Source organism: Oryx dammah, unplaced genomic scaffold (genome assembly GCF_014754425.2).
Source record: "Oryx dammah isolate SB20612 unplaced genomic scaffold, SCBI_Odam_1.1 HiC_scaffold_22, whole genome shotgun sequence".
In the NCBI taxonomy this organism is placed as follows: domain Eukaryota; kingdom Metazoa; phylum Chordata; class Mammalia; order Artiodactyla; family Bovidae; genus Oryx; species Oryx dammah.
Genome location: NW_024070206.1, coordinates 15033455 through 15058467, shown reverse-complemented (window position 1 = coordinate 15058467; position 25013 = coordinate 15033455). Strand labels below are relative to the sequence as shown.

The window sequence follows — 25013 nt, the reverse complement described above, 5'->3', positions numbered from 1 at the left end:
CTCTATATACCTTGAAATGGCAAGCCTGGGAGGCAGAACCTTTGAAAATGGACTATATATTTCAGGCTGTGGGCAACTATCCTTTACAAAGGTTCAGAGTCAACATGACTAAGCACAGACAACAGAGCACAAAGGTTAAAGGAACAGATCCAACATGGAATTAGCTTTTTTCCGGTTACACTTCTCACCCATTCTGGATTTATCTCGGAAGTCATCTCCTTGATACTGCCCTTGAAACACCCAGTCTCTGAAGCAGTTTCCTGCTTTACTACTTGAATAGCATCTGGCACTCATTGCTGTCTTTTATTAACCACTATCACTGACAGAAATGTCCCTCTTTTCCAGCATAAACTTAATCCAAAACTTTATGCTGGCAAGTTTCCTGCCCTGCCTCTCTAAGGAACAGATGAGACAGGTCTTGCCTGTTATCCCTAGGGGAGCAACATCTTGGGATATGTAGAACCACTTCACTCACTGCTTCCTTTCCATACATGTTGGGGGTCTCCACTCATCTCCCTTTGATGTAACTAAACCCCTTGAGTGCAGAGATGGTCATCCTAGGCATTCTATATGAAAACGACTAAATGAAAAGCTTGTAAGAGTAGTCTGACATCAATTTACACATATGAAACCCCTTGACAAAACTGCTGCTCTACACTTGACTGGGGACTCATTTACTGCTAGAACACCCATATCCCCTCTGTCCACTGCTGCAGTCAGCCGTGTCTTAAGCCATAACCCTTTCTGATCCCTGGACTAGGGACCCTTTGCTTTTCTTCCTCACTGGGACTGCAGGTTGCTTTCATCTCATATTTGTTAAGTCAAAGTTTTCTGCTGGAGGGCCGGTAGAAGGAAATGTAAACTATTCCTAATTTCACCTTCAGAACTAGGAGCTGTGTGTTTGATCAAATTAAACCACCACCAAAGGATTTTAAGTAGGTAATATCAAAGCATGTATTTTTTTAAACACTTACTCTGGCTGCAATATGGAACAGATGGGAGAGGTGCCAAAATGTTATGTGAGACTGGATAAGAATCTTATTGCAGGGCTACAAGAGAGATGCTTAAACTGTGTGGAAACAAAGCAAACAAATTCAAGATCTTTCGGAGGTAAGCAGTCAGAAATTGGTGGAAGATTAGGTTAACGGTAAGGGAGAGGAAGGCGTCAAGGTAATTACTAGGTTCCTGGGTTTGGGCAATTGGGTGGTATGGTGTCTTTCACTGAGATGTGGAATAATAGACCATGACTAATGGCTTCCTCTTCACAAAAGATTCAAATAACTTTGCCTGCCAAAGGGCAAGATGAGTCAAGATGGGATGGGACCTCAAGAGAAAAAAATGGGACAAAACCCCAGAGGAGTAGAGATGTAAATGAGACAGTATCAGAACTAGAAAGGAATAGAATTCCTAAACTTAAATTCATCATGAGTATCTAACTTATCTTGATCATGAGTGTCTGTGGATACTGTCCAGTATGTGTCCCAGGACCTTGCACAAAATGTTTTCACAATATCTGACATCTAATGACCAATCAGAGGCCAAGGAAAATTTCAGCAAATAAGATTTCCATTATGCTTGGTATCAAAATTTTATTATTGGTAATAACTTTGGTTACAAGTCAGTAGGAAAGTAACTTATTTCACACACAAAAAACATTTCAGAACATCTTTTTTATCTAGGATCAAAGGTTAGTGACCTGGTAAAGATGACTTTCACGCACATCACCATGCCTACTCCACAAAAGCAGGGTTTGTTTTTTTTTTTAAATACTTCATAACAATATTTTTGAAAGCTTAGGGTTTGGTGGAAGAACCTTAGGAAGCTTGTTAAGAGTGGATGCTGAACAGTGGGCCTATGAGTCTCATTGTGCTTCAACTGATATACAAAAATGGACCTGCTCCCATCTGTTTTATTATTTCTGGCTGTGCTGGGTGTTCATTACAGCCTGTGGGTTCTTCATTGTGGCACATGGGCTTAGGTGCCCTGAAGCCTGTGGGATCTTAATTCCCTGGCCAAGGATCAAACCTGTGTCCCCTGCATTGCAAGGCAGATTCTTAACTACTGGACCACCAGGGAGGTCTGCCATCTGTTTAAGATACTAGAGGATTACACTTCCAAATTATTCTTCTTTTGGAAACCCAGTTCTGCTATTAACAATCGAAGTTTGAAAACCACTTGATTAAGGAATAGGCTATGAACTTGAGTATGTACAGACTACAGTCAAAACCCTTCATCCTAGGTCATAGGCATATAGACACAGGGTCAGAATACACAAGACCATTAACACTACAGGTATTTGGAGTCCAAAATAATCAGATTGTTAATCCTAAGAATGGCTAAGTGGGAAGATGTTGGCAGGCAGGCAGGCACTTAAGTTACCTTCTACTAAAACAAGACTGCATCGTTACTGCATCGCAACTTCCCTGGGGAAACCAGGGTTAACCTGTGCAAGTTTACACACCTATTTTCAGGCACAGTAGAGCTAGAACTGTGTAAGAGGCCTTTAGGGAGAAAGCTCTTTTTTTTCCTTTCATCTTTTTAAGACTTATTACTTGGCGGTGGTGGGTCTTCGTTGCTGTGAGCAGGCTTTCTCTAGTTGCAGAGTGGGAACTACTCCCTAGTTGTGTGCTGATTTCTTTTTGCAGAAGCTTCTCTTGTTGCGGAGAACAGGTTGTAGGCCAGCAGGCTTCAGTGATTTCAGCATGAGGAGTCTAGAGCACAGGCTCAGTTGCTGTGGCGCATAGACTTAGTTACTCCATGGCATGTAGGATCCGACCGTACCTGGGATCAAACCTGTGTCCCTTGCATTGGAAGGCAGATGCTTAAGCACTAGACCACCAGGGAAGCTCCTAGAGAGGAAATACTTCGATGCCCATGTTGCACTTTCCTCAGAACCACTTTGCTACAGAATACTCTGATCCTGCCCTGCTGTGACTGCTCTCCATTGAAAGGTGAACTTGGACAGTATCTCAACATTAAATGAGTATAAAAGTGAGTTTTAACATCTTCAATAAAATGCTATCAGGCCAAGGTCTCTTCTTTCTCTTTAAAATTCTATATGGCTCATTGCCTGTGGAGAAACAGGAGTGCCCTCAGTTAACTGCTACTTTTGAATCTGTTCAACAGCTTAAATTCAAATTCATGCGTCAGATTCTTAAATTGCCTTTAAGTGCAAAATATGTTAGTTACTCCCATTAGCCAACAAATCAACTAAGGATCCCTCATCAACTTCTTTGGTTCAGCTATAAGGCACCCCTACTCAAAGATCTTCCATCTCCAGCTCAGGCATGGCCAACAGGCATCTAATACCTGTCCTTAAGTCACAGAATCAGAACTGTTCGTGAGTTGTCCTGATATATGTCAGCAATGCTGTTAATTCATTGAAGAAAAAAGAAACTCATTAAATCTGTGTTCAATGATTTTAGAGCAAAGAACATACAGAGTAAGTATTACACACAAAATAAGATTAAGCTGACAGGTATATACTAAGGTACAAAAACAAGTGTTTGACTTGGAAACTGAATTTTATTTACAAATGTTCTCTTTTAAACACAGATGCCTTTCCACCCCTTTTAAAGCATTATTTACTAATTTCCAGAAAAACCATTTACATTGTCTTAATCTTTCTGCATAAAACGGTATTATGGGGTAAACAAATATGGGATGGTCTAAGACATAAAAACAAAACAAAAGACAATTTATCCACCATGAATGCTCTAGTGACTGACAGAATGAAGAATCACCAATCACACCCCTTAATGTGCTACTCCAAGAAACGTGATAATTTGGGGAGGTAAATGCTTAACAGTAAAGTCTTCTTACATAGTGTGGTTTAATGGTGATTGTTTAGGATTGCTCTTGCAGGCTACTATTTATGCTGATTAAAAAAAATAAGTCATCATTGTTAAAAAGGGCATAGACTTTTCTATACAGATTTTTCTTTAACCTTTGGAAATATGTAGATACTGATCTGGTCTCATCATTCAGGCCAATTAATAAAATAACAAATGCATGAATCAAACTTAAAATGAAACTTAAAAACCCAATCAACATGTGACTATCCAACTTAAGAAAATTAGAACTCTCCCAGAAATCAGAGTATTGCTCCTCAATAGTTACTATGGATTTGAATTTTTCATAGCTGAGACAGTATACAGACAGAATACTTAACCAACGAGTTCAAAATAAAACAATCCAAATTACCTAACATTTTATATTTTAAAAATCCTTTAAATTTCATCTAGGAGGATAATCGTTCTCACATCATAACTAAGTTACAAGAACTTTGAAAAAAAATTCATCCCTGAGAAGTCAAAGAGAGAAATCTCTAAAAACATAGAAGTGACAGTCCTGCACCCTTTTAACAGTCTTTTCCATAGCATGAACTTTTATCAGCAGTCAGCAATCCTCAATAGTTATGGCCTCTGATGACCTGATCTTTTTACAATAAAACTGTAAGTGCAACATTTAAAAAAATCAGATAAATAGGGACTGGTTTTATTGTCAGGTTTACATTTTTGTCAAGTCCAAGGAGAGCCAGCTAAGACATGTCTACTTCAATAAAGACTGAAGTAATAACTTCTGCTGGCAGCTCTTCTTCGGAGTCTCCATTTCCCCCATTGATCTTCACCCAAATAGTAAAAGTAATACAATTGCAATTGAGTTTACTATTATCAATGGCACTGCAAAGAAAAAACAAATTTAATTATGAAACAAATCAGAAAAAAACTAAGTCATAGTTACTAGCATCAGGAAGGTAGAAATACAGTATGTCATCAGAATCACATTGCAAATCCTTATCACATAGCAACATTCAAACATGCATTGGATCATAAAATCCAAAACTTATTTGAAAGAGGGCTTGTGTGACTGGGATAAGGGTCACACTGGCACAACTGGATTAATACAAAGTAATCTGGGGATAGTGCTGGAGCAGCTCTGGGAACACAAGCAAACTGGACCCAGGCAGGAGTAGACCCACATGGTTGCCAGTGACATCTGACATTAGAAATACAGTGCAAAGAAGCTTCATCACTAAATGAAGAATGAACTTATTTATCATTCTACCCAAAGCTGTGATGAAAGCAGCTAACAGACAGACAGAGGTAGAGGTAGTAAGAGACTCTAATTTTAATAGTTTCTAATAAAAGGTTTTGAACTCCTGAGTTGTTCTAAAATATTTTCTAATAAAATAACAGACACGGGGCCTGTATTTTTCTTTTGAAAGTCTTACAGGACTCTAGATAACTGTTCTACTTAGAAACAAAAAGAATTTCTAAAAGGCAAGAACACTAATGTCTTTCAACCCCGAGAGGTGACATGCAGGTAGCAAAGAAACATCACATCACTGAGCATTCCATCTCATCAGTTGGCTTAAATATAAAGAAAAGGCAAGAGGGGAAAGAAACTAGTCACTTTTTAAGCAGTAAAGCCAAGTCAAACAGAAAAAAGTTCCCACTACAAAAATGACATTCACACTTGGAAGTTTTGCTACTTAAACCACAAAACTGAAATGAAAGTGTTCTACTAGTTTTGCTTCTTACCTCTCATCACGGTTCTTACAGATCGAATAAGGTTCATTAGCTGGGATTTAATTCCTGGCTCTTCTCCGAATCCTCCAATTCCCTGGTCTGTTCCCCAGCCAACTGAAGAACATAAAGATGATAAGCTGTGTTAAAATTTATTATGCACTTGCCTTGCTCCCTCATTAATCACCTTCTAAAACATAACTCTGAGTCTCTGTTAAAGACATAAAATATATCATATGATTTAAAAATTTTAGAGCCTATTTTTTACTTTTGATAAGTAGCACATTTAATTTCCCTTTTAATTTTATAAAATAAACTACAGCCTAGTAAATTATTCCATGGCACTAAATTCAGTAAAGATGACTGTTGTGACAATCTAACTCTTTTCTTTCTTCTTTTTTAAACAAAACATTTTTCAGGTCAGAACTGAAAACCAAAGCATACTGTCAAATTGAATAATACATTAGTTCAACTCAGAATTCATAAAACCCAACGTAATTACTAGTATAAAGGTGTTGTATCTAAGGTTCACTATGTGTTCACCTGGGGAAATGTTAATACAAACCTGTTCACAGCTTGGATAGGCCTTCATAGCATGCCAACAGAGGTACATCTTTTTAAATTGACCATTCCTCCTCATTTCTCAATTTTGAGGTGAGGAATTTAGCCTACTATCTAACTCTAATCCCACTTATTTTCAGTAAATGGGTCTTTTACCTTCTTTTATCATTTTCCTGATAATATAAATCATTACTTCTTTACCTTTATTTGTTCATCTTTTTTTTTATTGCCTTACACATTCTTCTAGAGGCTCACACATCCTCATTTCTGCAATGTCCTTCTCTTGTCCTTATTTCAGGTCCACTTTTCATATCTCATATGACTAGGTATTTTTTAAATCTCCTATGACTACAGGGCTTAATGAATTCCTGACATGCTAACCCTTTAACCTGAAGATGGAAAAAAAGTTTTTATTTTATATGTGAAAGAACCAAGTATCAGGTAACAAGATTTCATATTGCTTAATCAACTTTTACTTGGTTGAAATAAAGGTTAAATAATGGTTGCTTTTTTGGTCACATCAATACTGAGATATGCTATGGTATAAAACTAATATAAAACTCAAGTTCAAAACAAAATAGGTATGTTTTGACTCCCACTCACCCTTCAAGACCTAGCTCACCTGTGCCCACAGCCTTCCTAGTCCACAGAGGTGTTACTCGTTTCGAGCTCCCAGAGCTCAACCTCCATCACAGTGGTTAATATCACAGCCTCTGCCATCTTTGGCCAGACTCTCAATAGATGCCTCTGCAATTTCCTCTCAACCTCTTTCTCCCTTAAAGGGCCAGATCTTTCTAGCTCACAATGTGTGATGATTTCCATCGTCTACTGAGTGAAGTCAGAAGCTCCTTAAAGTGCTAGCCCTGTATCATACCACAACCCTCCAAGTACTGCTAGTCACACTCAATTCCCACTAACTGCTATACATGTTAAAGGCAGCTTCTGAATCCAGGTCTTGGTTAAGTTGCTCAGTCGTGTCCGACTCTTTGCAACCCCATGAACCGCAGCATGCCAGCCCCCCTGTCCATCACCAACTCCCAGAGTCCACCCAAACCCATGTCCATCAAGTTGGTGATGCCATCCAACCATCTCATCCTCTGTCGTCCCCTTCTCCTCCTGCCCTCAATCTTTCCCAGCATCAGGGTCTTTTCAAATGAGTCATGTCTTCGCATCAGGTGGCCAAAGCATTGGAGTTTCAGCTTCAGCATCAGTCATTTCAATGAATATTCAGGACTGATCTCTTTTAGGATGGGCTGGTTGGATCTCCTTGCAGTCCAAGGGACTCTCAAGAGTCTTTTCCAACACCACAGTTCAAAAGCATCAATTCTTCAGCGCTCAGCCTTCTTTATAGTCCAACTCTCAAATCCATACATGACCACTGGAAAAACCATAGCCTTGACTAGATGGACCTTTGTTGGCAAAGTAATCCAGGTCTGTCTGACTTTAAAGTCAAGGCCTTTCCTAATTCCCCTCTATGTCATAATAAAACTTGTTTTACCCAAACAGTAACTACTGATTGTAAATCATATTATAAATTCCTAGAACTAAATTTAGTCTTTCTTTACCTTTCCCTTCTCCCCCACCCCAGAGCAAGTACTTAATATACATTTGTAGAATTAAACTGAATTTATAGCAAATCAAGTTAACTTTGGATAAAGAAAGGTATGGTAAACCTTAAGATTGTTTCCAAAGAACCATGTTTCTTTATTTTTAAGATACACAAAGCGTAACACAAACCAATCATTCAGTTGTAGCTTTGAGACAGGGAGGAAGAAATCCTCCAATATTAAATGCACACATCTCTCCAAGTTAAAAACAATCTCAAACCTGCATTTTGCTTGCTTCCTACTTCTGGATCTCTGGCAAGCAAATATATTTATGCTATTTCTCCAACATTTACTTTTACTATATAACAGTTCTATAGTTTCTTTCTCCCACATATTTTCTAGGTATTTTCTTTCTCTCACTTTTCTAGGTAGCTCAAATCAGTATTCTCTACTATATGGCAATTCTCTTTTTGTCATCTAAGTTCAGAGGTGTAGTACCAGCCTTTAACTACTTATAATGTGGTGAAAATTATTTCACAATCGTGTCTTGAAAAGACATAAAACACAGAATGGCCACCACCACCAGTTGTATTATTTTCCAAACCAGATTAGTCTTGCTCATATAAACCTACTTAACAACTCTGCACAGTAAGAAAGCAGCCTGGTTCAGGTAAACATAATGATTACTGTAAGGAAGAATGTTTCCTTGACCCTCTTAGGGTCCTTGGTTATGTCTGAAAATTAAACTGACAAAGACATTAACAGAAAAGCATACAAAGTTTATTAAGGTTTTACATGTACCTGGGAGTCTTCACAAGAAAATGAAGACCTAAAAAGTGAGCAGAACAGGAAACTTTTCTGTTTTAGACAATGGAATAAATTTGTGACGAATTAACAAGAAAAGGCATTTGGGCTATGGGTAACGTAATAAAGTAATACAGTCTGTCTGGCCCTCAGTTCCCTGTCTCTGGTGCTAAGAAGTCTCCCTTCCTTCTGGTATGGGGAGGATACCTTTCACATGAGAAACTTATCTCCTGCTTTCAGGAAAGAAGGGGCAGTGAGCGGGGAGGGTGGGGTGATCACTGCTTCTGGTGTTTTCTCTAATTCCTTCAGCTTAAGATGTTCAACACGCCATGGTGACTTATTTGGGGGTAGCATGTCCTAAACCCTATCAATGGACAAACACTTTTAACTTAGACTTCTCCCGAAATCTACTAAAAATGACATTAGTGTATGTCCAACTCTTTGCGACCCCGTGGACTGTAGCTCCTCTGTCCATGGAATTTTCTAGGCAAGAATACTAGAGTGGGTTGCCATTTCCAGGGGACTTTCCCGACCCAGGAATCCAACTCACATCTCCCGTGTCTCCTGCACTGGCAGGTGGATTCTCTTGCCACTGAGCTTACAAGAGTAATAAGAAAGAAGTCCCCAGGCAAGAGAAGTTAATCCAAACAACAACAACAAAAGATAAACAATAACTGACTTAGCAGAGAAAACTGAAACCTAAGCCTCCAGGGAGCACACAATAAAAAACTGAGGCGAATCGCGCCGAGAATCCAGAAAACTCGAAACTTCAAAATGCCAGTGAGGGTGACGCAGTTTTGGAAACACAGGAGGACTAACTGAAAGTCCCCACAGGAGCAGTAAGCGCCGCTCATCCCTGCCTCCCTTTCCCTAGACTGAACTGATGGGAAGAGTTTCCCTCTCTCTTAACCCTCAGGAGACAGGTTTACTCTCAGTGGAGACTGAAGCAGGGAAGCTCCAGACCTGGGGAAATCTCGGGAAGGTGGACTGAATTAATTAAGGTCTACAAACCCAAGTGTCAGACTCCTGCCCGCCTTCCCTGCTTGTGTATCACATAAGTCTGGAACATAAGAATACTTACATTCTGCAGACAGGAAGTTGCAAAATTACTCTGGAAATTGACCAGCTGCCCAGGAAGACTTCAGTTAGTGACATACAGGGGGCTTTAATGAAACGGCGAATTTAACTGGGACGCCCACTGGTGACTAAATCCCAACCATATACACAGAGCTTCCAAAGAGCCTCTCAGGGTTTACTCTTTAGAATGAACTGACAATCAAGAGGGAATGATTCTGAACATGGCAGGATAGAGTAAAGCAAGAAAAGGCGGCTCTGAGGAAGAAAGAATGCAAGAAGTTCATTAAAAAAAAAAAAAAAAAAAAACAACGACCATCCTCAGAGAAAAACTATTGCAGCTACAAAAGTCAGAGAACAAGATGCCATGAAAAAGGGAACGTAAAAAAGGAGCACTTGTTCTTGCTCTATCAGCATAAAAAGTTCAAAAGAGGCTGACACACTAAGCTGAAGACACCTACAAGACAAGAAAAACATCAAAAAAGGAGTATCAATATGTCAAAATAACTGGAGTTCCAGAAAGAGCAAAGAAAAACCAGGAAAGAATTCTCTAATGAGGTGGCCAAAAAGCACATACAAAGATGTTCAACATCACTAATTATCAGAGAAAAGGAAGTCAAAACTACGAGGTATTAACTGACACAGGTCAGAATGGCCATCATCAAAAAATCTACAAACAATAAATGCTGGAGAGGGTGTGAAGAAAAGGGGACCCTCTTACACTGTTGGTGGGAATGTAAACTGATACAGTCACTACGCCACTATGGAGAACAGTATGGAGGTTCCTTAAAAACTAAAAATAGAACTACCATATGATCCAGCAATCCCACTCCTAGGCATATACCCAGAGAAAAACATAATTCAAAAAGATACATGCACCCCAATGTTCAACAGCTAGGACATGGAAGCAACATAAGTGTCCATCAACAGAGGAATGGATAAAGATGACATGGTGCATATATACAATGGAATACTATTCAGCCGTAAGAACAAAATAATGCCATCTGCAGCAACAAGGACGGACCTAGAGACTGTTTGTCATACTGAGTGAAGTCAGAAAGACGTATCACTATGATATCACTTATATGTGGAATCAAAAAAAAGGGGGGGGTTACAAATGAACTACAAAACATAAGTAGAGTCATGGATGTAGAAAACAAATTTATCATTACCAAGGGATGGGGGAAGGATAATCTGGGAAATATTAGGATTAACATAAACACACTACTATATATAAAAAAAAGATAATAAGAACCTGCTGTATAGCACAGGGAACTCTACTCAACACTCTATAATGGCCTAATGGGAAAAGAATCTTAAAAAAAAAAAAGGATATAACTGATTCACTTTGCTGTACACCTGAAATTAACACAAACGCTGTAAATCAACTCTACTCCAATAAAAGCTTTTAAAAGAATTATCAATCACATATTCAGAGATGATATCCCAGAACTGAGGGATATGAGCCTTTAGGCCAAATGGGCCCAATCAGGATACAGCCCAATGAATGAAAAGGAGACCCATAGACTGCCACATTATTGTAAAATTTCAGACCTCTAAAGATAAAAGGGCTTCCCAGGTAGTGCTAGTGGTAAAGAACCTTCCTGCCAATGCAGGAGATGTAAGAGATGGGGGTTCACCTCCTGGGTTGGGAAGATCCTCTGGAGGAGGACACAGCAACCCACTCCAGTCTTCTTGCCTGGAGAATCCCATGAACAGAGGAGCCTGGTGGGCTACAGAACATAGGGTCGCAAAGAGTCAGACATGACTGAAGTGACTGTGCACGCAAAGATAAAGAGAATATCCTAAAGGGTCTCTACCTACAAAGAGTCAGGAATCAGAATGGCATTAGACTTAACATCAATAAAGGAAATGACAAAATTAAATGGAATAATGTCCTTAGAACTTTAGAAAAAGTGGTTCCAATCTAGAATTCTACACTTGAACCACAAATCAACTAGAAGAATAACATTATGATTTTTTCTTTTACTGTTCAGCTGTAATATGCATAGTCATATTAAATATGGAATACTGATATTACCAATAATTGGCTGGAGATGTGAGAGGCGGAGAAGGGAAGTACGTGTGTATTTGCGCTTACACAAGAATGACTGTGCTAAACACTTTCACGATAGTAGGTCAATGATTTAAAACTTGAAAGAGTTGAAAATAATTGCTTTAGAAGAATAGAGGATAAAGACTGAACTCTGCAGCTTTCTTGTCCATAGCTGGAGGGCCCAGCAGAAAAAAAAATGATAAGACCAGCCAGCAGCTGTTGCTGCCAATCTCAGGAATGAACTTAAACAGAAAAAGTTACTAACTGTAAACACCACATAATGTTCTTCCCCTGCCCAGACTTCAAAAGGTCACACACAAAAGGGTAATCCATCCAGGTTCAGTCAACAATCTTCAGCTAGATACATTTTGAAGAAAAAGTATTAACTACAGTTTTGAGGCCACTGGCAAACCTCAGCTTCTTTGAGATCAGTTTCCATTTCTATGAAAGAAAATGAACGTGCTTTGTGTCACCAAGTTTGCAGTGCTATTGTAAATGTAAAAGTACCTAATAAACCACACAAAGAACTCTACTAATGTAAGTTTGAAAAAATTACCTTGATCAAAAAGAACACTGCTGAAGTGAATGATCTAGTATACTCAGACTAATCTCTCTTGGTTCAATATAATTCCCAATTCAACACAATAATTTCCATTTAACCCTTGACGAAATTAAACAAATGCTTTTCAGTAATATATATTTAAATAGAAACATATATCTATAGAGTTTCTTCAATGTTTTATAAACTGCCACGCTCATCTATGTCTATCATATGGAAGGCCTATGGAACACCTTGTTCATTTCTCTGTGGTGGTGGTGTAGTTGCTGAGCCATGTCTGACTCTTGAGACCCCATGCACTGTAGCCTCACAGACTGCTCTGAATACTGGAGTGGGTTGTCATTTCCTTCTCCAGGGGGATTTTCTGACTCAGGGATTGAACCTGTGTCTCCTGTACTACAGGCAGATTTTTTACCGCTAAGCCACCAGAGAAGCCCTCATTTCTCTGAACATTGATGCAAATCTGACTTACTGGTTTTTGTTTTTTAATATTTACTTATTTAGCTGCATTAGGTTTTGGTTGCAGCACATGGAATCTTTAGACCAGGGACAGAACCCAGGCGCCCTGCATTGGGAGCATGGAATCTTAGCCACTGGACCACCAGGGGGGTCTCCTGACTGACTTTTTAAGATCTACCTCCTTTAGGAATTTCTCTATTATTTAGGCTCACACAACTCTCACTGGGGGGTTTTCATAGATGTTCTTTATCAGATTGAGAAAGTCCTTTCCTATTCCTAGTTTCTCAAATGTTTTATCATGAAAGGGTATGCTAAGTTTCTTCAGTCGTGTCCGACTCTGTGTGACCCCATAGACGGCAGCCCACCAGGCTCCCCCGTCCCTGGGATTCTCCAGGCAAGAACACTGGAGTGGGTTCTCCAATGCATGAAAGTGAAAGTGAAGTCGCTCAGTCGTGTCCGACTCTTAGCGACCCCGTGGACTGCAGCCCACCAGGCTCCTCCATCCATGGGACCCTCCAGGCAAGAGTACTGGAGTGGGTTGCCATTTCCTTCTCCATGAAAGGGTATGGGGTTTTGTCAAATTTTTTTCTGCATCTGTTATAACCATGCAATTTTTATTTTACTAATATGATGAATCAAACTGATTTTAAAAGGTTAAATCAACCCTGCACTCCTGGGGTAAATCCCACCTGGTTTCGTTTGCCAGTGTTCTGCACAGAATTTTCGTGTTTATATTCATCAGAGATACTGGTCTGGGGTTTCTTTGCTTGTGCTGTGTCTGGTTTTCATACCAGGTTAATACTGGCCTCAAGGCATGAGTTGGGATGTCCTCTCTCCTCTCTATTTTGGTATTAAGTTTTCTTTAAATGTTTGACAGAATCCAGCAATGAAGCCTGGGTTTTCCTTTGTTCAAAGTTTTTAAACGACTAACTCAATCTCTTTACATGTTATAGGTCTAATCAGTCAGTTCAATAGTTTGTGGTCTTTCTAGAAACTTGTTCGTTTCATCTAAATCATCTAATTTGTTGGCATACAGTTGTTCACACCATTCCCTTAAAATCCTTTTCATTCTCTAAGGTAGTGATGTCTCCTTTCATCACTGACTTTAGTCATCTGAGTCTTCTTTTTTTCTCAGTCGAGGTAAATGTTTGCCAATTTTGTTAATCTTCTGAGAGAACTAGCTTTTAGTTTTGTTAATTCTCTTTATTGTTTTTCTGGTCTATATTTCATTAACTTTCACTGTAATCTTTATTATTTCCTCCCCCCACCCCCCCAGTAGGGGAGGAGGGAGAACTGGATGTGGCTCAAATGCAAGAGAGTCTCACTGCTCTTACTGAGCTTTAATAGATTTTCTTGGCAGAAAAAAAAGTTTCTCTGTTTGTTGTATACTCTTATGACAATTCCCGGTGACTCTGAATGTTTGTTTTTAAATAATATTCACTAGTTATAGTGGTTTCATTGAAAAAAGGGTCCAGTGGAGGTTCTCACACCAACATTTTGGAAGTGCTCTCCATTAATAACTGTATTTCCAAATAATCTGGTTAAAAGTGGGCAGAGAACTTGAACAGATATTTTTCCAAAGACATAAAAATGGCCAACAAGTACACAAAAATGTATTCAACATCACTATTCATCAGAGAAATGCAAGTCAAAGCCACAGTGAAATATCACCTCACACTTGTTAGAACGGCTATTACCAAAAAAAACAAGAGACAATAAATGCTGGCAAAGATGTGGAAAAAAGGGAAGCTTTGTGCACTGTCCACAGGAATGTAAATTTATATAGCTGCGCTATGGAAAGCAGGATGAAGGTTCCTCAAAAAATTTAAAACAGAAACACATTTAGTAATCCCATTTCTGAGTATTTATCCAAAAGAGATGAAATCATTACCTTGAAGAGATATTTGCACTCCTATGTCCACTGCAGCACTATTCACAATTGCCAGGACATGAAAACAATCTAAGTGTTGACTGACGAATGAATAAAGAAAATGTAATGTACATACACAGTGAAATGTTATTCAGCCACAAATAAGGAAAGCTTGACATATGTGACAACAAAGATGGACCCTGAGGACACTATGCTAACTGAAATAACTCAGAGGAAGACTACTACTGTGCTATCTCACCTGTATGTGGGATCTAAAACCACTGAACTCACAGAAAGAGACAGCAGTATGGCGGCTGCCAGGAGCTGAGTGAGGGGGAAATCAGGAGATACTGGTCAAAAGGTACTCTCAGTTACTAGATGAGCAATTTGGGGGTCTACTGTCCAGCATGGTGACCACAGTTAACACACTGCACTGTTTACTTGAAAGCTGCTCTGAAAGTAAATCTTAAATGTTCTCACTAAAACAATATCTACAACAAAATGATAATTATGTAAGGTGAAGGATATGTTAACCAACCTTACTGTGGTAAGCATTCTGCAATATATTTGTGTACCAAATCATCACAGATATCTTACACAATGTTATACGTCAATTCAATCTCAAAGCTGGGGGGAAAAAAAGAATGATGTATTACATTTATAAACAGCTAATTCCCACTTAAGAGCCTCAATTCTGTCTCCTGGCCTGCAGAAGCTTGCTATGTATTTTTAATATGGCCCTTTCAGAAAAAAAAAAAAAAATTGTTTTCTTCCAGCTTTATTTTTACCTTTCCCACTTAGATCTACAATGTTCTTGCAATTGACTTTTGTGTTTAGCATGAAGCAGAGGGTCAAGATTAATTTACTTCTTTTTGAAATCCAGTTAACCCAGAATCTTTTATCGACCTTCCTATCACACTCTGCTGTTACCTTTATTAAGTGTCCATATAAATATATGTCTATGTTTTGCATTCTCCACTCTGCTCCATTGTTCTATTGTCCAAAAATCTTTTATTAAATTTCCTTCTCCTTAATTAGCCAGAATCAGCTTCTGCTGCTTGCAACCAAGAACCCTGACATGAATAAGTAATTTCAGGACTCAATCCCTGAACCTCTCTGAGAAACAGCCTTTATTCCAATGGTTTGAAATTACCAGCCAACACTAAAAATCCCCATGTGTAAATCCTCCCCAAACCTCCCTTCTGGGTGCCAGACCTGTATATACAAATGCCTACATCTCCACTTAGAAGTCTGAAAGGTAACCAAAAATACACTAATTCCTATTCCTATTCCAGGACTTAGCTTTAAATGGTATTTCCTTAGGAACCAACACTGTCCTAATTCAACCAGGAGGTTATATTCCCATGGTTCTTACCGAGTTCTCTTCCTTCAAAGCATTTATCCTAGACTCAACTATCTGTATAATTATTTATGTTTTACCTCTCTGAGAACAAAGACACTGTGTCATGCTCGCTGCTACATCTTTCCACCATGCTCACAGGGATTGGCCTATTTGTTGTAAGGAATGGAGAAAAACTTTCTGCCACCAAATCTAGGAACCTCCTGCTTCTCCAGCTAACTTTTGCTCCTTTTTCAATAAAGAAAGTATCCCACCTCCCACTTATGCCATCTCCTCCATGTGTACCTTAGGCCCCATCTCCACCCACCTTCTCAGAATCCTTGAGCTATCAATCACCTCATTTCTCTCCTGTATCTTTTATTTTTCTCTCATTACTATTTCCTTCCTGTTAGCCATTCTTTTTTCTAACCTTTAATTATGAAAGTTCTAAAACATATTTATCACTCAGATTTAATAACTTGCTGATTTTTTAAACCTTTTATATTGGAGTACAGTTGATTTACAATGTTGTGTAATAACTGTTGACTTGGGGGACTTCCCTCATGGCTCAGTAGTTAAGAATCCGTCTGCCAAGCAGGAGACACAGGTTCAATCCCTGATCTGAAAGCACCCACGTGCCATGGAGCAACTAAGCCCAGGCGCCACAACTATTGCGCCTATGCTCTTGAGCCTGGGAGCCATAACTACGGAAGCCCACACCTCTAGAGCCCGTGCTTTGCAGCAACAGAGGCCACTGCACTGAGAAGGCTGCACACCGCAACTAGAGAAAGCCCACACAGCACCCAAGACCTAGCACAGCCAAAATTAAACAAATAATTTTTAAAAATTTTGATTTTTTTGCCTTATGTGCTTCATCTTTTTCTCTGCTTGATTTCTTTAAAAATAAATTGCTGGTACTATAATATTTCACTCCTAAATATTTCAGTATGCATCTTTATCACACTAACAAGATGTACAGTGATTCCTTAACATCATCTAGTATCTAGTCCATACTAGAATCTTCAAAATGTTTTTTACAGTTGATGTGTGAAGTAGAAGTCAACCAAGGTCCACATGCTGCATATGAATACCTTCTTACATCTCTTCTGTCTTTTTTATATTTGTATATTTGCTTCAGTGTTCACTTTCTCCCCATGTTTTTCATGGCACTGACTTAACAAAAGAACCTGACTAGTTCTCACTGTTGCTGCTGACACCTAAAAACAAAACCACCACAAAACATATCCCCGTATCCCCTTCCAGCTACTATTTCTTCATTTCCTCCAACTTCGTGTAAAGCAGGGATGAAAACAGTACCTATCTCACAGGGTTCCTGTAAGGGTTACACAAGTTAGTATGTGTAAAGCACTGGATACAAATTCTGGCACACGATTAGTGTTAAGCATTAGGTATCATTATTGTTCTTATATCTATTCAATTTGTATTATACTCACAATATCTACTTGCCCTATTTGAAATGGTGCTTTCCACATCCACTCTTCTACACTTCTGATCTGTTCTCCATAAAGTACCCAGAAAGATCTTGCAAATAACACAAATCTGGTCACATCACTGCCCTGCTTAGGACCTTTCCAATTTTCACACCAGCTTTTTACTCCTCACTTCCTGACCCTTCACCTAATGTCTACTGATACATATCACGTTTCCGGTTAGACATATTTCCTCCAAGATTTCAAAGACTCACAAGTTAGTATGTCCCAACACATCTCTTTTGTAACATTTTGCATACTTGTTATCGGTACTTCTTCAGTTTTTACTTAGAGTAACTTCCATTAGAAGGGTAGGATAACTGTTGTAACCTCAGCTCCTATTATATGGGGCTGGCACATATTTGTGCTCAATAAATCTCTCCTGAAGGAATAAATGAAACGAATCAATCTTGCTCATGGGTTTGAGTTTCAGTGATCTACACTGACATGTTCCGCACGCTGTGACAAACGAGGTACCCTCATGCAGTATCCTGCGGTAATTGTGCCTCAGACAGAAAAAAAGCAGCCTGCCCAAGTGGCATGGAGCTCCCTGGATTGCGAGATCCCGGTAGGCATAATTTCTGTCTTCCCTGTACGCTCAGATTCTAGGCTGGCGCATCACAGGTACCCGATAAACCGTGCTGAATAAACTTTTCTTGGAATGCGCGTAGCTGGATGTTATGATAATCCCAACAGGCTTCCTTTCCTCTTATCTCCAAAGCCCAGGAACCCCAATGACTCTCCATCAGTTCCTTCTTCAAACTACCCACGCTCCAAAATGAGCCTCGTCCCTCCCTCTTTCACTGAAAACCCACACCTCAGATTTTTGACAGTTAAAAGCAGCTATGGAAACGTGTACTAGATTCCTACCCTAAACTAGTTGCAGGCAATGGCGTCCCCGGCTCTACTCCTCATCTCCGCTTCCCGACCCCCGAGGGCTGGCACCCAGCGGGCGTCCAACCCTAACCCTAACCCTAATTGATTTTATGGAACAATCTTCACTCCCGTGAGACGAGAGTGGCTCGGCTTCCCCACCCAAGGGAGGGCCCCAAAGAGGCGAGCGCTTGGCCGCCCGTCCGTCCCTGCCCTGGTGGTCCTCTCACGCGGCCCTACTCGGGTCTGCGATCCCCGAGATCCGCCGCCGCCCCCTCAGTTCGGCCCACCGGCCCCACTCACTGTTCTTGAGGAAACGCTCCTCGTGAAGCACGGCGATGGCATTGACGCAGAGAAGGGCCGCCTGCAGCAGCGAGTACAACGTAAAGGCCATGGCCACCCACCCGGAGGCCCAACTGATTCCTCTCCCCCGGCGGCAAGGGACGTGGCGCCGCCACGTCCGGCGCTTCCTACGGCAGCCAGCGAGGCCCAAAACGCGCTCTGAGAAGCTCCGCCCGCCCCCCCTCCCCGGGCCCTGAGAAGCTCCGCCCCGTCTGGCTAAGACCCGCCCTACGCTCACCTCTACAGAGAGTGTCTGCTGAGCTGTGTAGACCCGCGCTGTCCAATGCGGCAGCTTACTGAACGTTTGAATAGTGTCTGGCCCTAACGGAGATGTTGTAAATGTAAAATACACAGAACGAAAACAGAACGTAAAATCTCCCAATAATTTAAAAATAGTGATTACATGTTGAAATGTTTTTATTATATTAGGTAAATAAAATGCAAACATTAATTTTTATTGTTTATTTCTATTTTTTTTTAATGTGGCAATGAAGTTATTGATAATGACATGGGGGCTTGTCCAATACTTCCACTGGACAGCGCTGTACTAGATGCTCCCAAGTGCTGTATGAGATGTTAATAAGTAATTCCTGTTTTACAGATGAAAAAGGCAAATACAAGTTTTTATAAAAATTTAACTGAAATAATATGGGTTGAGTTGCACCCTACAGGCCTCCAAGGACTGTGCTTGCCCGAGTTCAAGACCAAAGGAAAACCCAGGAGTCAGAAACAGAAATAATGATTTAATGGATGAGAGGGCAAGAGCAGGAATACTGACTGTCAACAGCAAGGCCCTGGAGGGACACCCCAAGGTGGGCAAGATGAGGCAGCAACCTTCATTCCTGGGGAATGCTGGGGTTGGCGGATGGGGATGGGGGAATTACCAGTTACAGAGCAATTGGCTGTCACCTTGGCTGATTGGTTACCAGGGTTACCCAGGAAACCGGCAGAGGGGCATGCCCTTCACTGCTCCTTCTACAAGAACAGTCACTGGCTGGGGTTGGGGCAAGTGTGTGGGTGGGTCAGTCCTTAGTGTAGGGTGTAGGTGAAGCAGGTCCTGGTGGAGCAGGGGGTCACAGAGAGAAAGAGAACAGCCATCTTGGGTGATCTGACCTTACAACAGGTCTTAAAATTACTGGATGAGAAACATTCTCTCCTTGATCAAACTCAACCTTGGCCTATAAAAACTACAGATTCTCAACACAAATGATTTCATCCAATCCCCTATCCACATATTAAAAGACTTAGTTTCTGACAACTCAGTTCATAAGAATTGACCCTTGTTATTGTTTAGTTGCTAAGTCGTGTCCAACTCTTTTGTGACCCCATGGACTGTAGCCTACCAGGCTCCTCTGTCCATGGGATTTCCCAGGCAAGAACGCTGGAGTGGTTGCCATTTCCTTCTTCAGGGGATCCTCTCAACCCAGGTATCAGACCTGCATCTCCTGCACTGGTAGGCATAGCCACCGCGGAAGTCCCTAGCACCCCCCCTTAAAGTGCCTGCCTGAGAAAGTTCAAGGCTCCCCCCAAAATTTACTGTTTGTTCTAGCCCACACCTGAAAATAGGCCCCTGACCACACCTTCTTAGAGCACTTACGAAAGTGGATTTATGACTGTGAGTCCTTCCTCTGTCCCTTTGAGATATATTCCCTGGTGGCTCAGAGGTTAAAGTGTCTGCCTGGAATGCAGGAGACCAGGGTTCAATCCCTGGGTCAGGAAGATCCCCTGGAGAAGGAAATGGCAACCCAGTCCAGTACTCTTGCCTGGAGAATCCCATGGAGGGAGGAGCCTGGTAGGCTACAGTCCATGGGGTCGCAAAGAGTCGGACACGACTGAGCGACTTCACTTTCCTACTGTTGAAGGGTGTCTTACTCAAGGACCTGAAAGCCATTCCTTTAAAATGTAATCACCAGGACTTCCCTGGTAGTCCAGTGGTTAAGAATCCACCTACCAGTGTAGGGCACACCTGTCGATCCCTGGTCAGGGGAGATTCCACATGCCATGCAACAGCTAAGTCTGGACTTCACAACTACTGAGCTCCTGTGGCAAGAATCCACGCTTTGTAGCAAGCGAAGCCATCCCAGTGAGAAGGCGGCACACCAAAACAATGGGTAGCCCCTGCTCACTGCAACGAGAGAAAGCCTGTGCACAGCAATGAGGACCCAGTGCAGCCAAAACTAACTAAATAAATAAAGGTAAAAAAATAAGAAATTGACTTTTAAAAAATAAAATTAAATGAAAAATAAAATAAAATGCTATTACCAGGAACAATAGGCCCTCTGTCTTCCGGTCTCTGTATGAAGGAAGAATTCTAATTTTGATCACTTTAGCTAATAGACACAGCTGGCCTAATCAGCATTCACACTCACAGCCAGAGTCGGACACAACTGAAGTGACTTAGCACACAGCCACACATGCAAAGTAATCATTTTCCTGAACTTCTCAGTTTCCCCTTTAAAAAGGGAAAAGCAGCACATTAGGCCCAGAAAGGATTTTGGAAGCCTGTGTGTTGCAGCTGCTGGAAGCGATTCTAGCCAAAACCACGAATGATTAGTTAAACTCCCAAGAAGAAATTAAGCTTAAATGGGCCAACAAGTTAGTGCCTACAGGGAAGAAGAGATGTTTCGTTTCCCACAGATATACATAAGCACTATCTCCAAAATCGGCCTTAAGTGCAAATCAGGTAGGGACAAACACAGGAAGATAAAGTAAAGGGAATAAAAGAAACAACAGGATGCCAACAAATCCTCCAGTTTTTCAAGGTCCACAAAGCTCTAGACACTAACGATAGAGACAGAAGGTCGTTTTTGTAAGGGGAGAGTGACCACCCCAGGTTTTCTATCCTGGGCTGGGTAGCAGGAGGGGAACATGGGGGCCTTGTCTGGAAGCTTTGGTTGAGCGGTGACTCGCAGTTTATTTTTTTACTAGATTATTGGTTACTGAAGAGAGGGGAAAGAGAGATGACTGGAGATTAGGGAATGGATGAAGTGGAGGTGAGAGAAAAGCGTCTCACAGTTACCCCTCTCTGTCCCCACCACTGGGTTACAACTCACATCCTCTAATTCTTTTATTGTCAAAAGAATCAGGTTAACCTCTCTGGGCCTTTGTTATATCACCTATAAAATTAGGCGATTATGATCTCTAGGGCTCCTTCAGTCCCCAAAATCTCTAGATCTAGCAAAAGCAGCTTAAAATACAGGGTACAATATTTGTACCTGGTTATCTGATTCATCACTTTTCAAATATCCAGGCTGGTAGACTAAGCTGATAACAGCAGATTATATCCTTAAAAAGAATTGTTCCTCTGATCTCCTTACTTCCAAAAACATTCAAATTCTGGGATTTTTAAAATGTGTTTATAAAATAGTTGTCTTGACACTGCGCTCAGTGTTCCCATAGATGCGTCTCTTGCTTTGATAATGTTTGGATGGAACAGACCCAGGGACCCCCACCCCCTCACCCTTACACCAGCTTCCCACCACCCTCCAATCATTTTTCAGTCACAACTCTCAGAATCAGCCACTCAACTCTCCCCGATCACCAAGACCAGCGAACATCATTTTTCGCGCGTAGCTTCTTATTAGTCATCAACCATAAGCTCCCAGAATCGTCAGAATTATTCCACTGAGGTGGAGGCCACCGTCATCTGCCTGGTCAACACAGGTCTGCTGGCCTCCTACACCGACCATTCTCTGGGCTTCTATACTGACCACAGCGATGTGGCTCTGGAAGACATGGGCCACTTCTGTAAACTGGCTGAGGAGAAGAAGCAAGAGAGGGCCCAGCGTCTCTTGAAAATGCAAAAGCAGCATTGCAGCTGCACCCTTTTCCAGGACATGCAGAAGCCGTCTCAAGATGAGTCAGGAAAACCCAGGATGCTATGGAAGCCACCCTTCTCAAGGAGAAGAACCTGACCCAGCCCTTCTGGATCTGCATGGCCTGGGTTCTGCCCTCACAGACCCCTACCTCTGTGACTTCCTGGAGAGAAACTTCCTAGAAGATGGGAGAACACCTGACCAACCTCTGCAGGCTGGCTGGTCCCCAGGCTGGGTTGGGCAAATATCTCTTCTAAAGGCTCACCCTCAAGCATGACTAGGAGCCTCTGGGGCCCAGAGGCCTTTGAGGAACCCTGCTAATGTCAAGGCTTCTGCACCCCTTGTTGTTGTTCAGTTGCTAAATCATGTCTAACTCTTTGCGACTTCATGAAATGCAGCCTGCCACGCTTCCCTGTCCTTCACTCTCTCCTGGAGTTTGCTCAAGTTCATGTCCATTGAGTCGGTGATGCCATCCAGCCATCTCATCCTCTGTCACCCCCTTCTTCTCATGCCCTCAAATCTTCCCCAGCATCAGGGGCTTTTTCCAGTAAGTCAGCTCTTTGCATCAGGTGGCCAAAGTATTGGAGCTTCAAGTTCAGCATCAGTCCTTCCAATGAATATTCAGGACTGGTTTCCTTTAGGATTGACTGGTTTGGTCTCCTTGCTGTCCAAGGGACTCTCAAGAGTCTTCTCCAGCACCACAATTTGAAAGCATTAATTCTTTGACATTCAGCCTTCTTTATGGTCCAACTCTCACATTTGTAAATGACTACTAGAAAAACCATAGCTTTGACTATATCGACTTTTGTTGTCAATGTCTCTGTGTTTTAGTATGATGTCTAGGTTTGTCATAGCTTTTCTTCCAAGGAGCAAGCATTTTCTAATTTCATGGCAGCAGTCACTGTCTGCAGTGATTTTGGAGTCCAAGAAAATAAAATCTGTCACTGTTTCTACTTTTTCCACTTCTATTTGCCATGAAGTAATGGGACCAGATGCCATGATCTTAGTTTTTTGAATATTGAGTTTCAAGCCAGCTTTTTCACTCCTCTTTAACCCTTATCAAGAGGCTGTTTGGTTTCTCTTCACTTTCTGCTATTAGAGTAGTATCATCTGCATATCTGAGGTTGATATTTCTTCTGGCAACCTTGATTCCAGCTTGTGACTCATCCAGCCCAGCATTTTGTATAATGTACTCTGCATAGAGGGCTTCCCAGGTGACTCAGTGAGTAAAAAATCTGCCTGCAATGCAGCAGATGCAGGGGACACGGGTTCGATTCCAGGATCAGGAAGATCTTCTGGAGGAGGGCATGGCAATCCACTCCAGTATTTTTGCTTGGAGAATCTTGTGACAGAGGAGCTTGGCAGGCTACAGTCCATAGGGTTGCAGAGTCAGACATGACTGAAGCATCTGAGCACACACACTCTCCAAAGAAGTTAAATAAGCAGAGTGACAATATGCAGCCTTGACATACTTCTTTCTCAGTTTTGAACTAGTCGGTTGTTCCATGTCTGGTTCTAACTGTTGCTTCTTTTTTTTTTTTTTTTTTTTTAAACTGGTGCTTCTTGACCTGCATACAGATTTCTCAGGAGACAGTAAGGTGATCTGGTATTCCCATCTCTTTAAGAATTTTCCACTGTTTGTTGTGACCCACACAGTCAAAGGCTTTAACATAGTCAATGAAGCAGAAGTAGATGTTTTTCTGGAATTCTCTTGCTTTTTCTATGATCCAACGGATGTTGGCAATTTGATCCCTGGTTCCTCTGCCTTTTCTAAATTCAATTTGTACATCTGGAAGTTCTTGGTTCACATACTATTGAAGCCTAGCTGAAAGATTTTGAGGATTACCTTGCTAGCACGTGAAATGAGGAAAACTGTGTGGTAGATTGAACATTCTTTGGCATTGCCCTTCTTTGGGATTGGAATGAAAACTGACCTTTTCCAGTCCTAATGGCCACTGCTAAGTTTTCCAAATTTACTGAAATACTGAAATCAGCACTTTACCAGTATCATATTTTAGTATTTGAAATAGCTCAGCTGGAGTTATGAAATTCCATCATCTCCACTACCTTTGTTTCCAGTAATACTTCCTAAGTCCTACTTGGCTTCATACTCCAGGATGTTTGGCTCTAGGTGAGTGACCACACTATCATGGTTATCGGGGTCATTAAGACCATTTTTTTTATAGTTCTTCTGTGTATTCTTGGCACCTCTTCTTAATCTCTTCTGCTTCTGTTAGGTCCAAATTATTTCTGTTTTTTTATTGTGCCCATCTTTGCATGAAATGTTCCCATGATATGATATTTCCAATTTTCTTGAAAAGATCTTTAATGTTTTCCATTCTATCACTCTCCTCTGTTTCTTTGCATTGTTCATTTAAGAAGGCTTTCTTATATTTTAACCAACCTGGAGCCCTTGCCTAAGCCTTGGACCAAATGGAAACAATAAAGATTTTGTAGCCAAAAATTAAAGTTGTCTCAGTAAAAGAAAAATCTATCTCCAAATAAAAAACTGGGTAAAATGCATAAAGTATTCTATAAGCAGCTGGAAAAATAATGTCTGTTTATTGCTCATCTAAAATTAGAACTTCTTGTTTGGTGCTCGGTTTATGTCTATATAATGTTTTCATGCATTCACGTTAGATACCTTATTGGACAGTACTGTTGAGGATGAAACTGTTTTTCCAGGCTTAGACACA

At 40.9% G+C, this 25013-nt stretch overlaps 1 protein-coding gene and 1 pseudogene across 1 annotated transcript; one reads left to right on the top strand and one right to left on the bottom strand.

Moving 5' to 3' along the window:
- Positions 1 to 1574: 1574 nt before the first annotated feature.
- Positions 1575 to 18679, bottom strand: IER3IP1 (immediate early response 3 interacting protein 1). Its single transcript, XM_040264532.1, has 3 exons — positions 18464 to 18679; positions 5544 to 5645; positions 1575 to 4682 (listed from the first exon to the last, which is right to left on the bottom strand). The coding sequence occupies exons 1-3, from the start codon at positions 18552 to 18554 to the stop codon at positions 4627 to 4629; spliced, it is 249 nt and encodes an 82-aa protein (XP_040120466.1). The 5' UTR covers positions 18555 to 18679; the 3' UTR covers positions 1575 to 4626.
- A 2801-nt stretch (positions 18680 to 21480) lies between these two features.
- Positions 21481 to 22598, top strand: LOC120880818 (annotated as a pseudogene).
- Positions 22599 to 25013: the final 2415 nt, after the last annotated feature.

What these genes read in the sequence shown, in the direction of transcription:
- IER3IP1 (XM_040264532.1), bottom strand. Translation starts at nt 18,554, where the DNA reads ATGGCCTTTACGTTGTACTCGCTGCTGCAGGCGGCCCTTCTCTGCGTC. An exon ending in GGAGCGTTTCCTCAAGAACA is followed by an intron (nt 5,646 to 18,463) that starts GTGAGTGGGGCC and finishes TATGTTCTTCAG; the next exon opens with TTGGCTGGGGAACAGACCAG. An exon ending in TGTAAGAACCGTGATGAGAG is followed by an intron (nt 4,683 to 5,543) that starts GTAAGAAGCAAA and finishes TTTTCTTTGCAG; the next exon opens with TGCCATTGATAATAGTAAAC.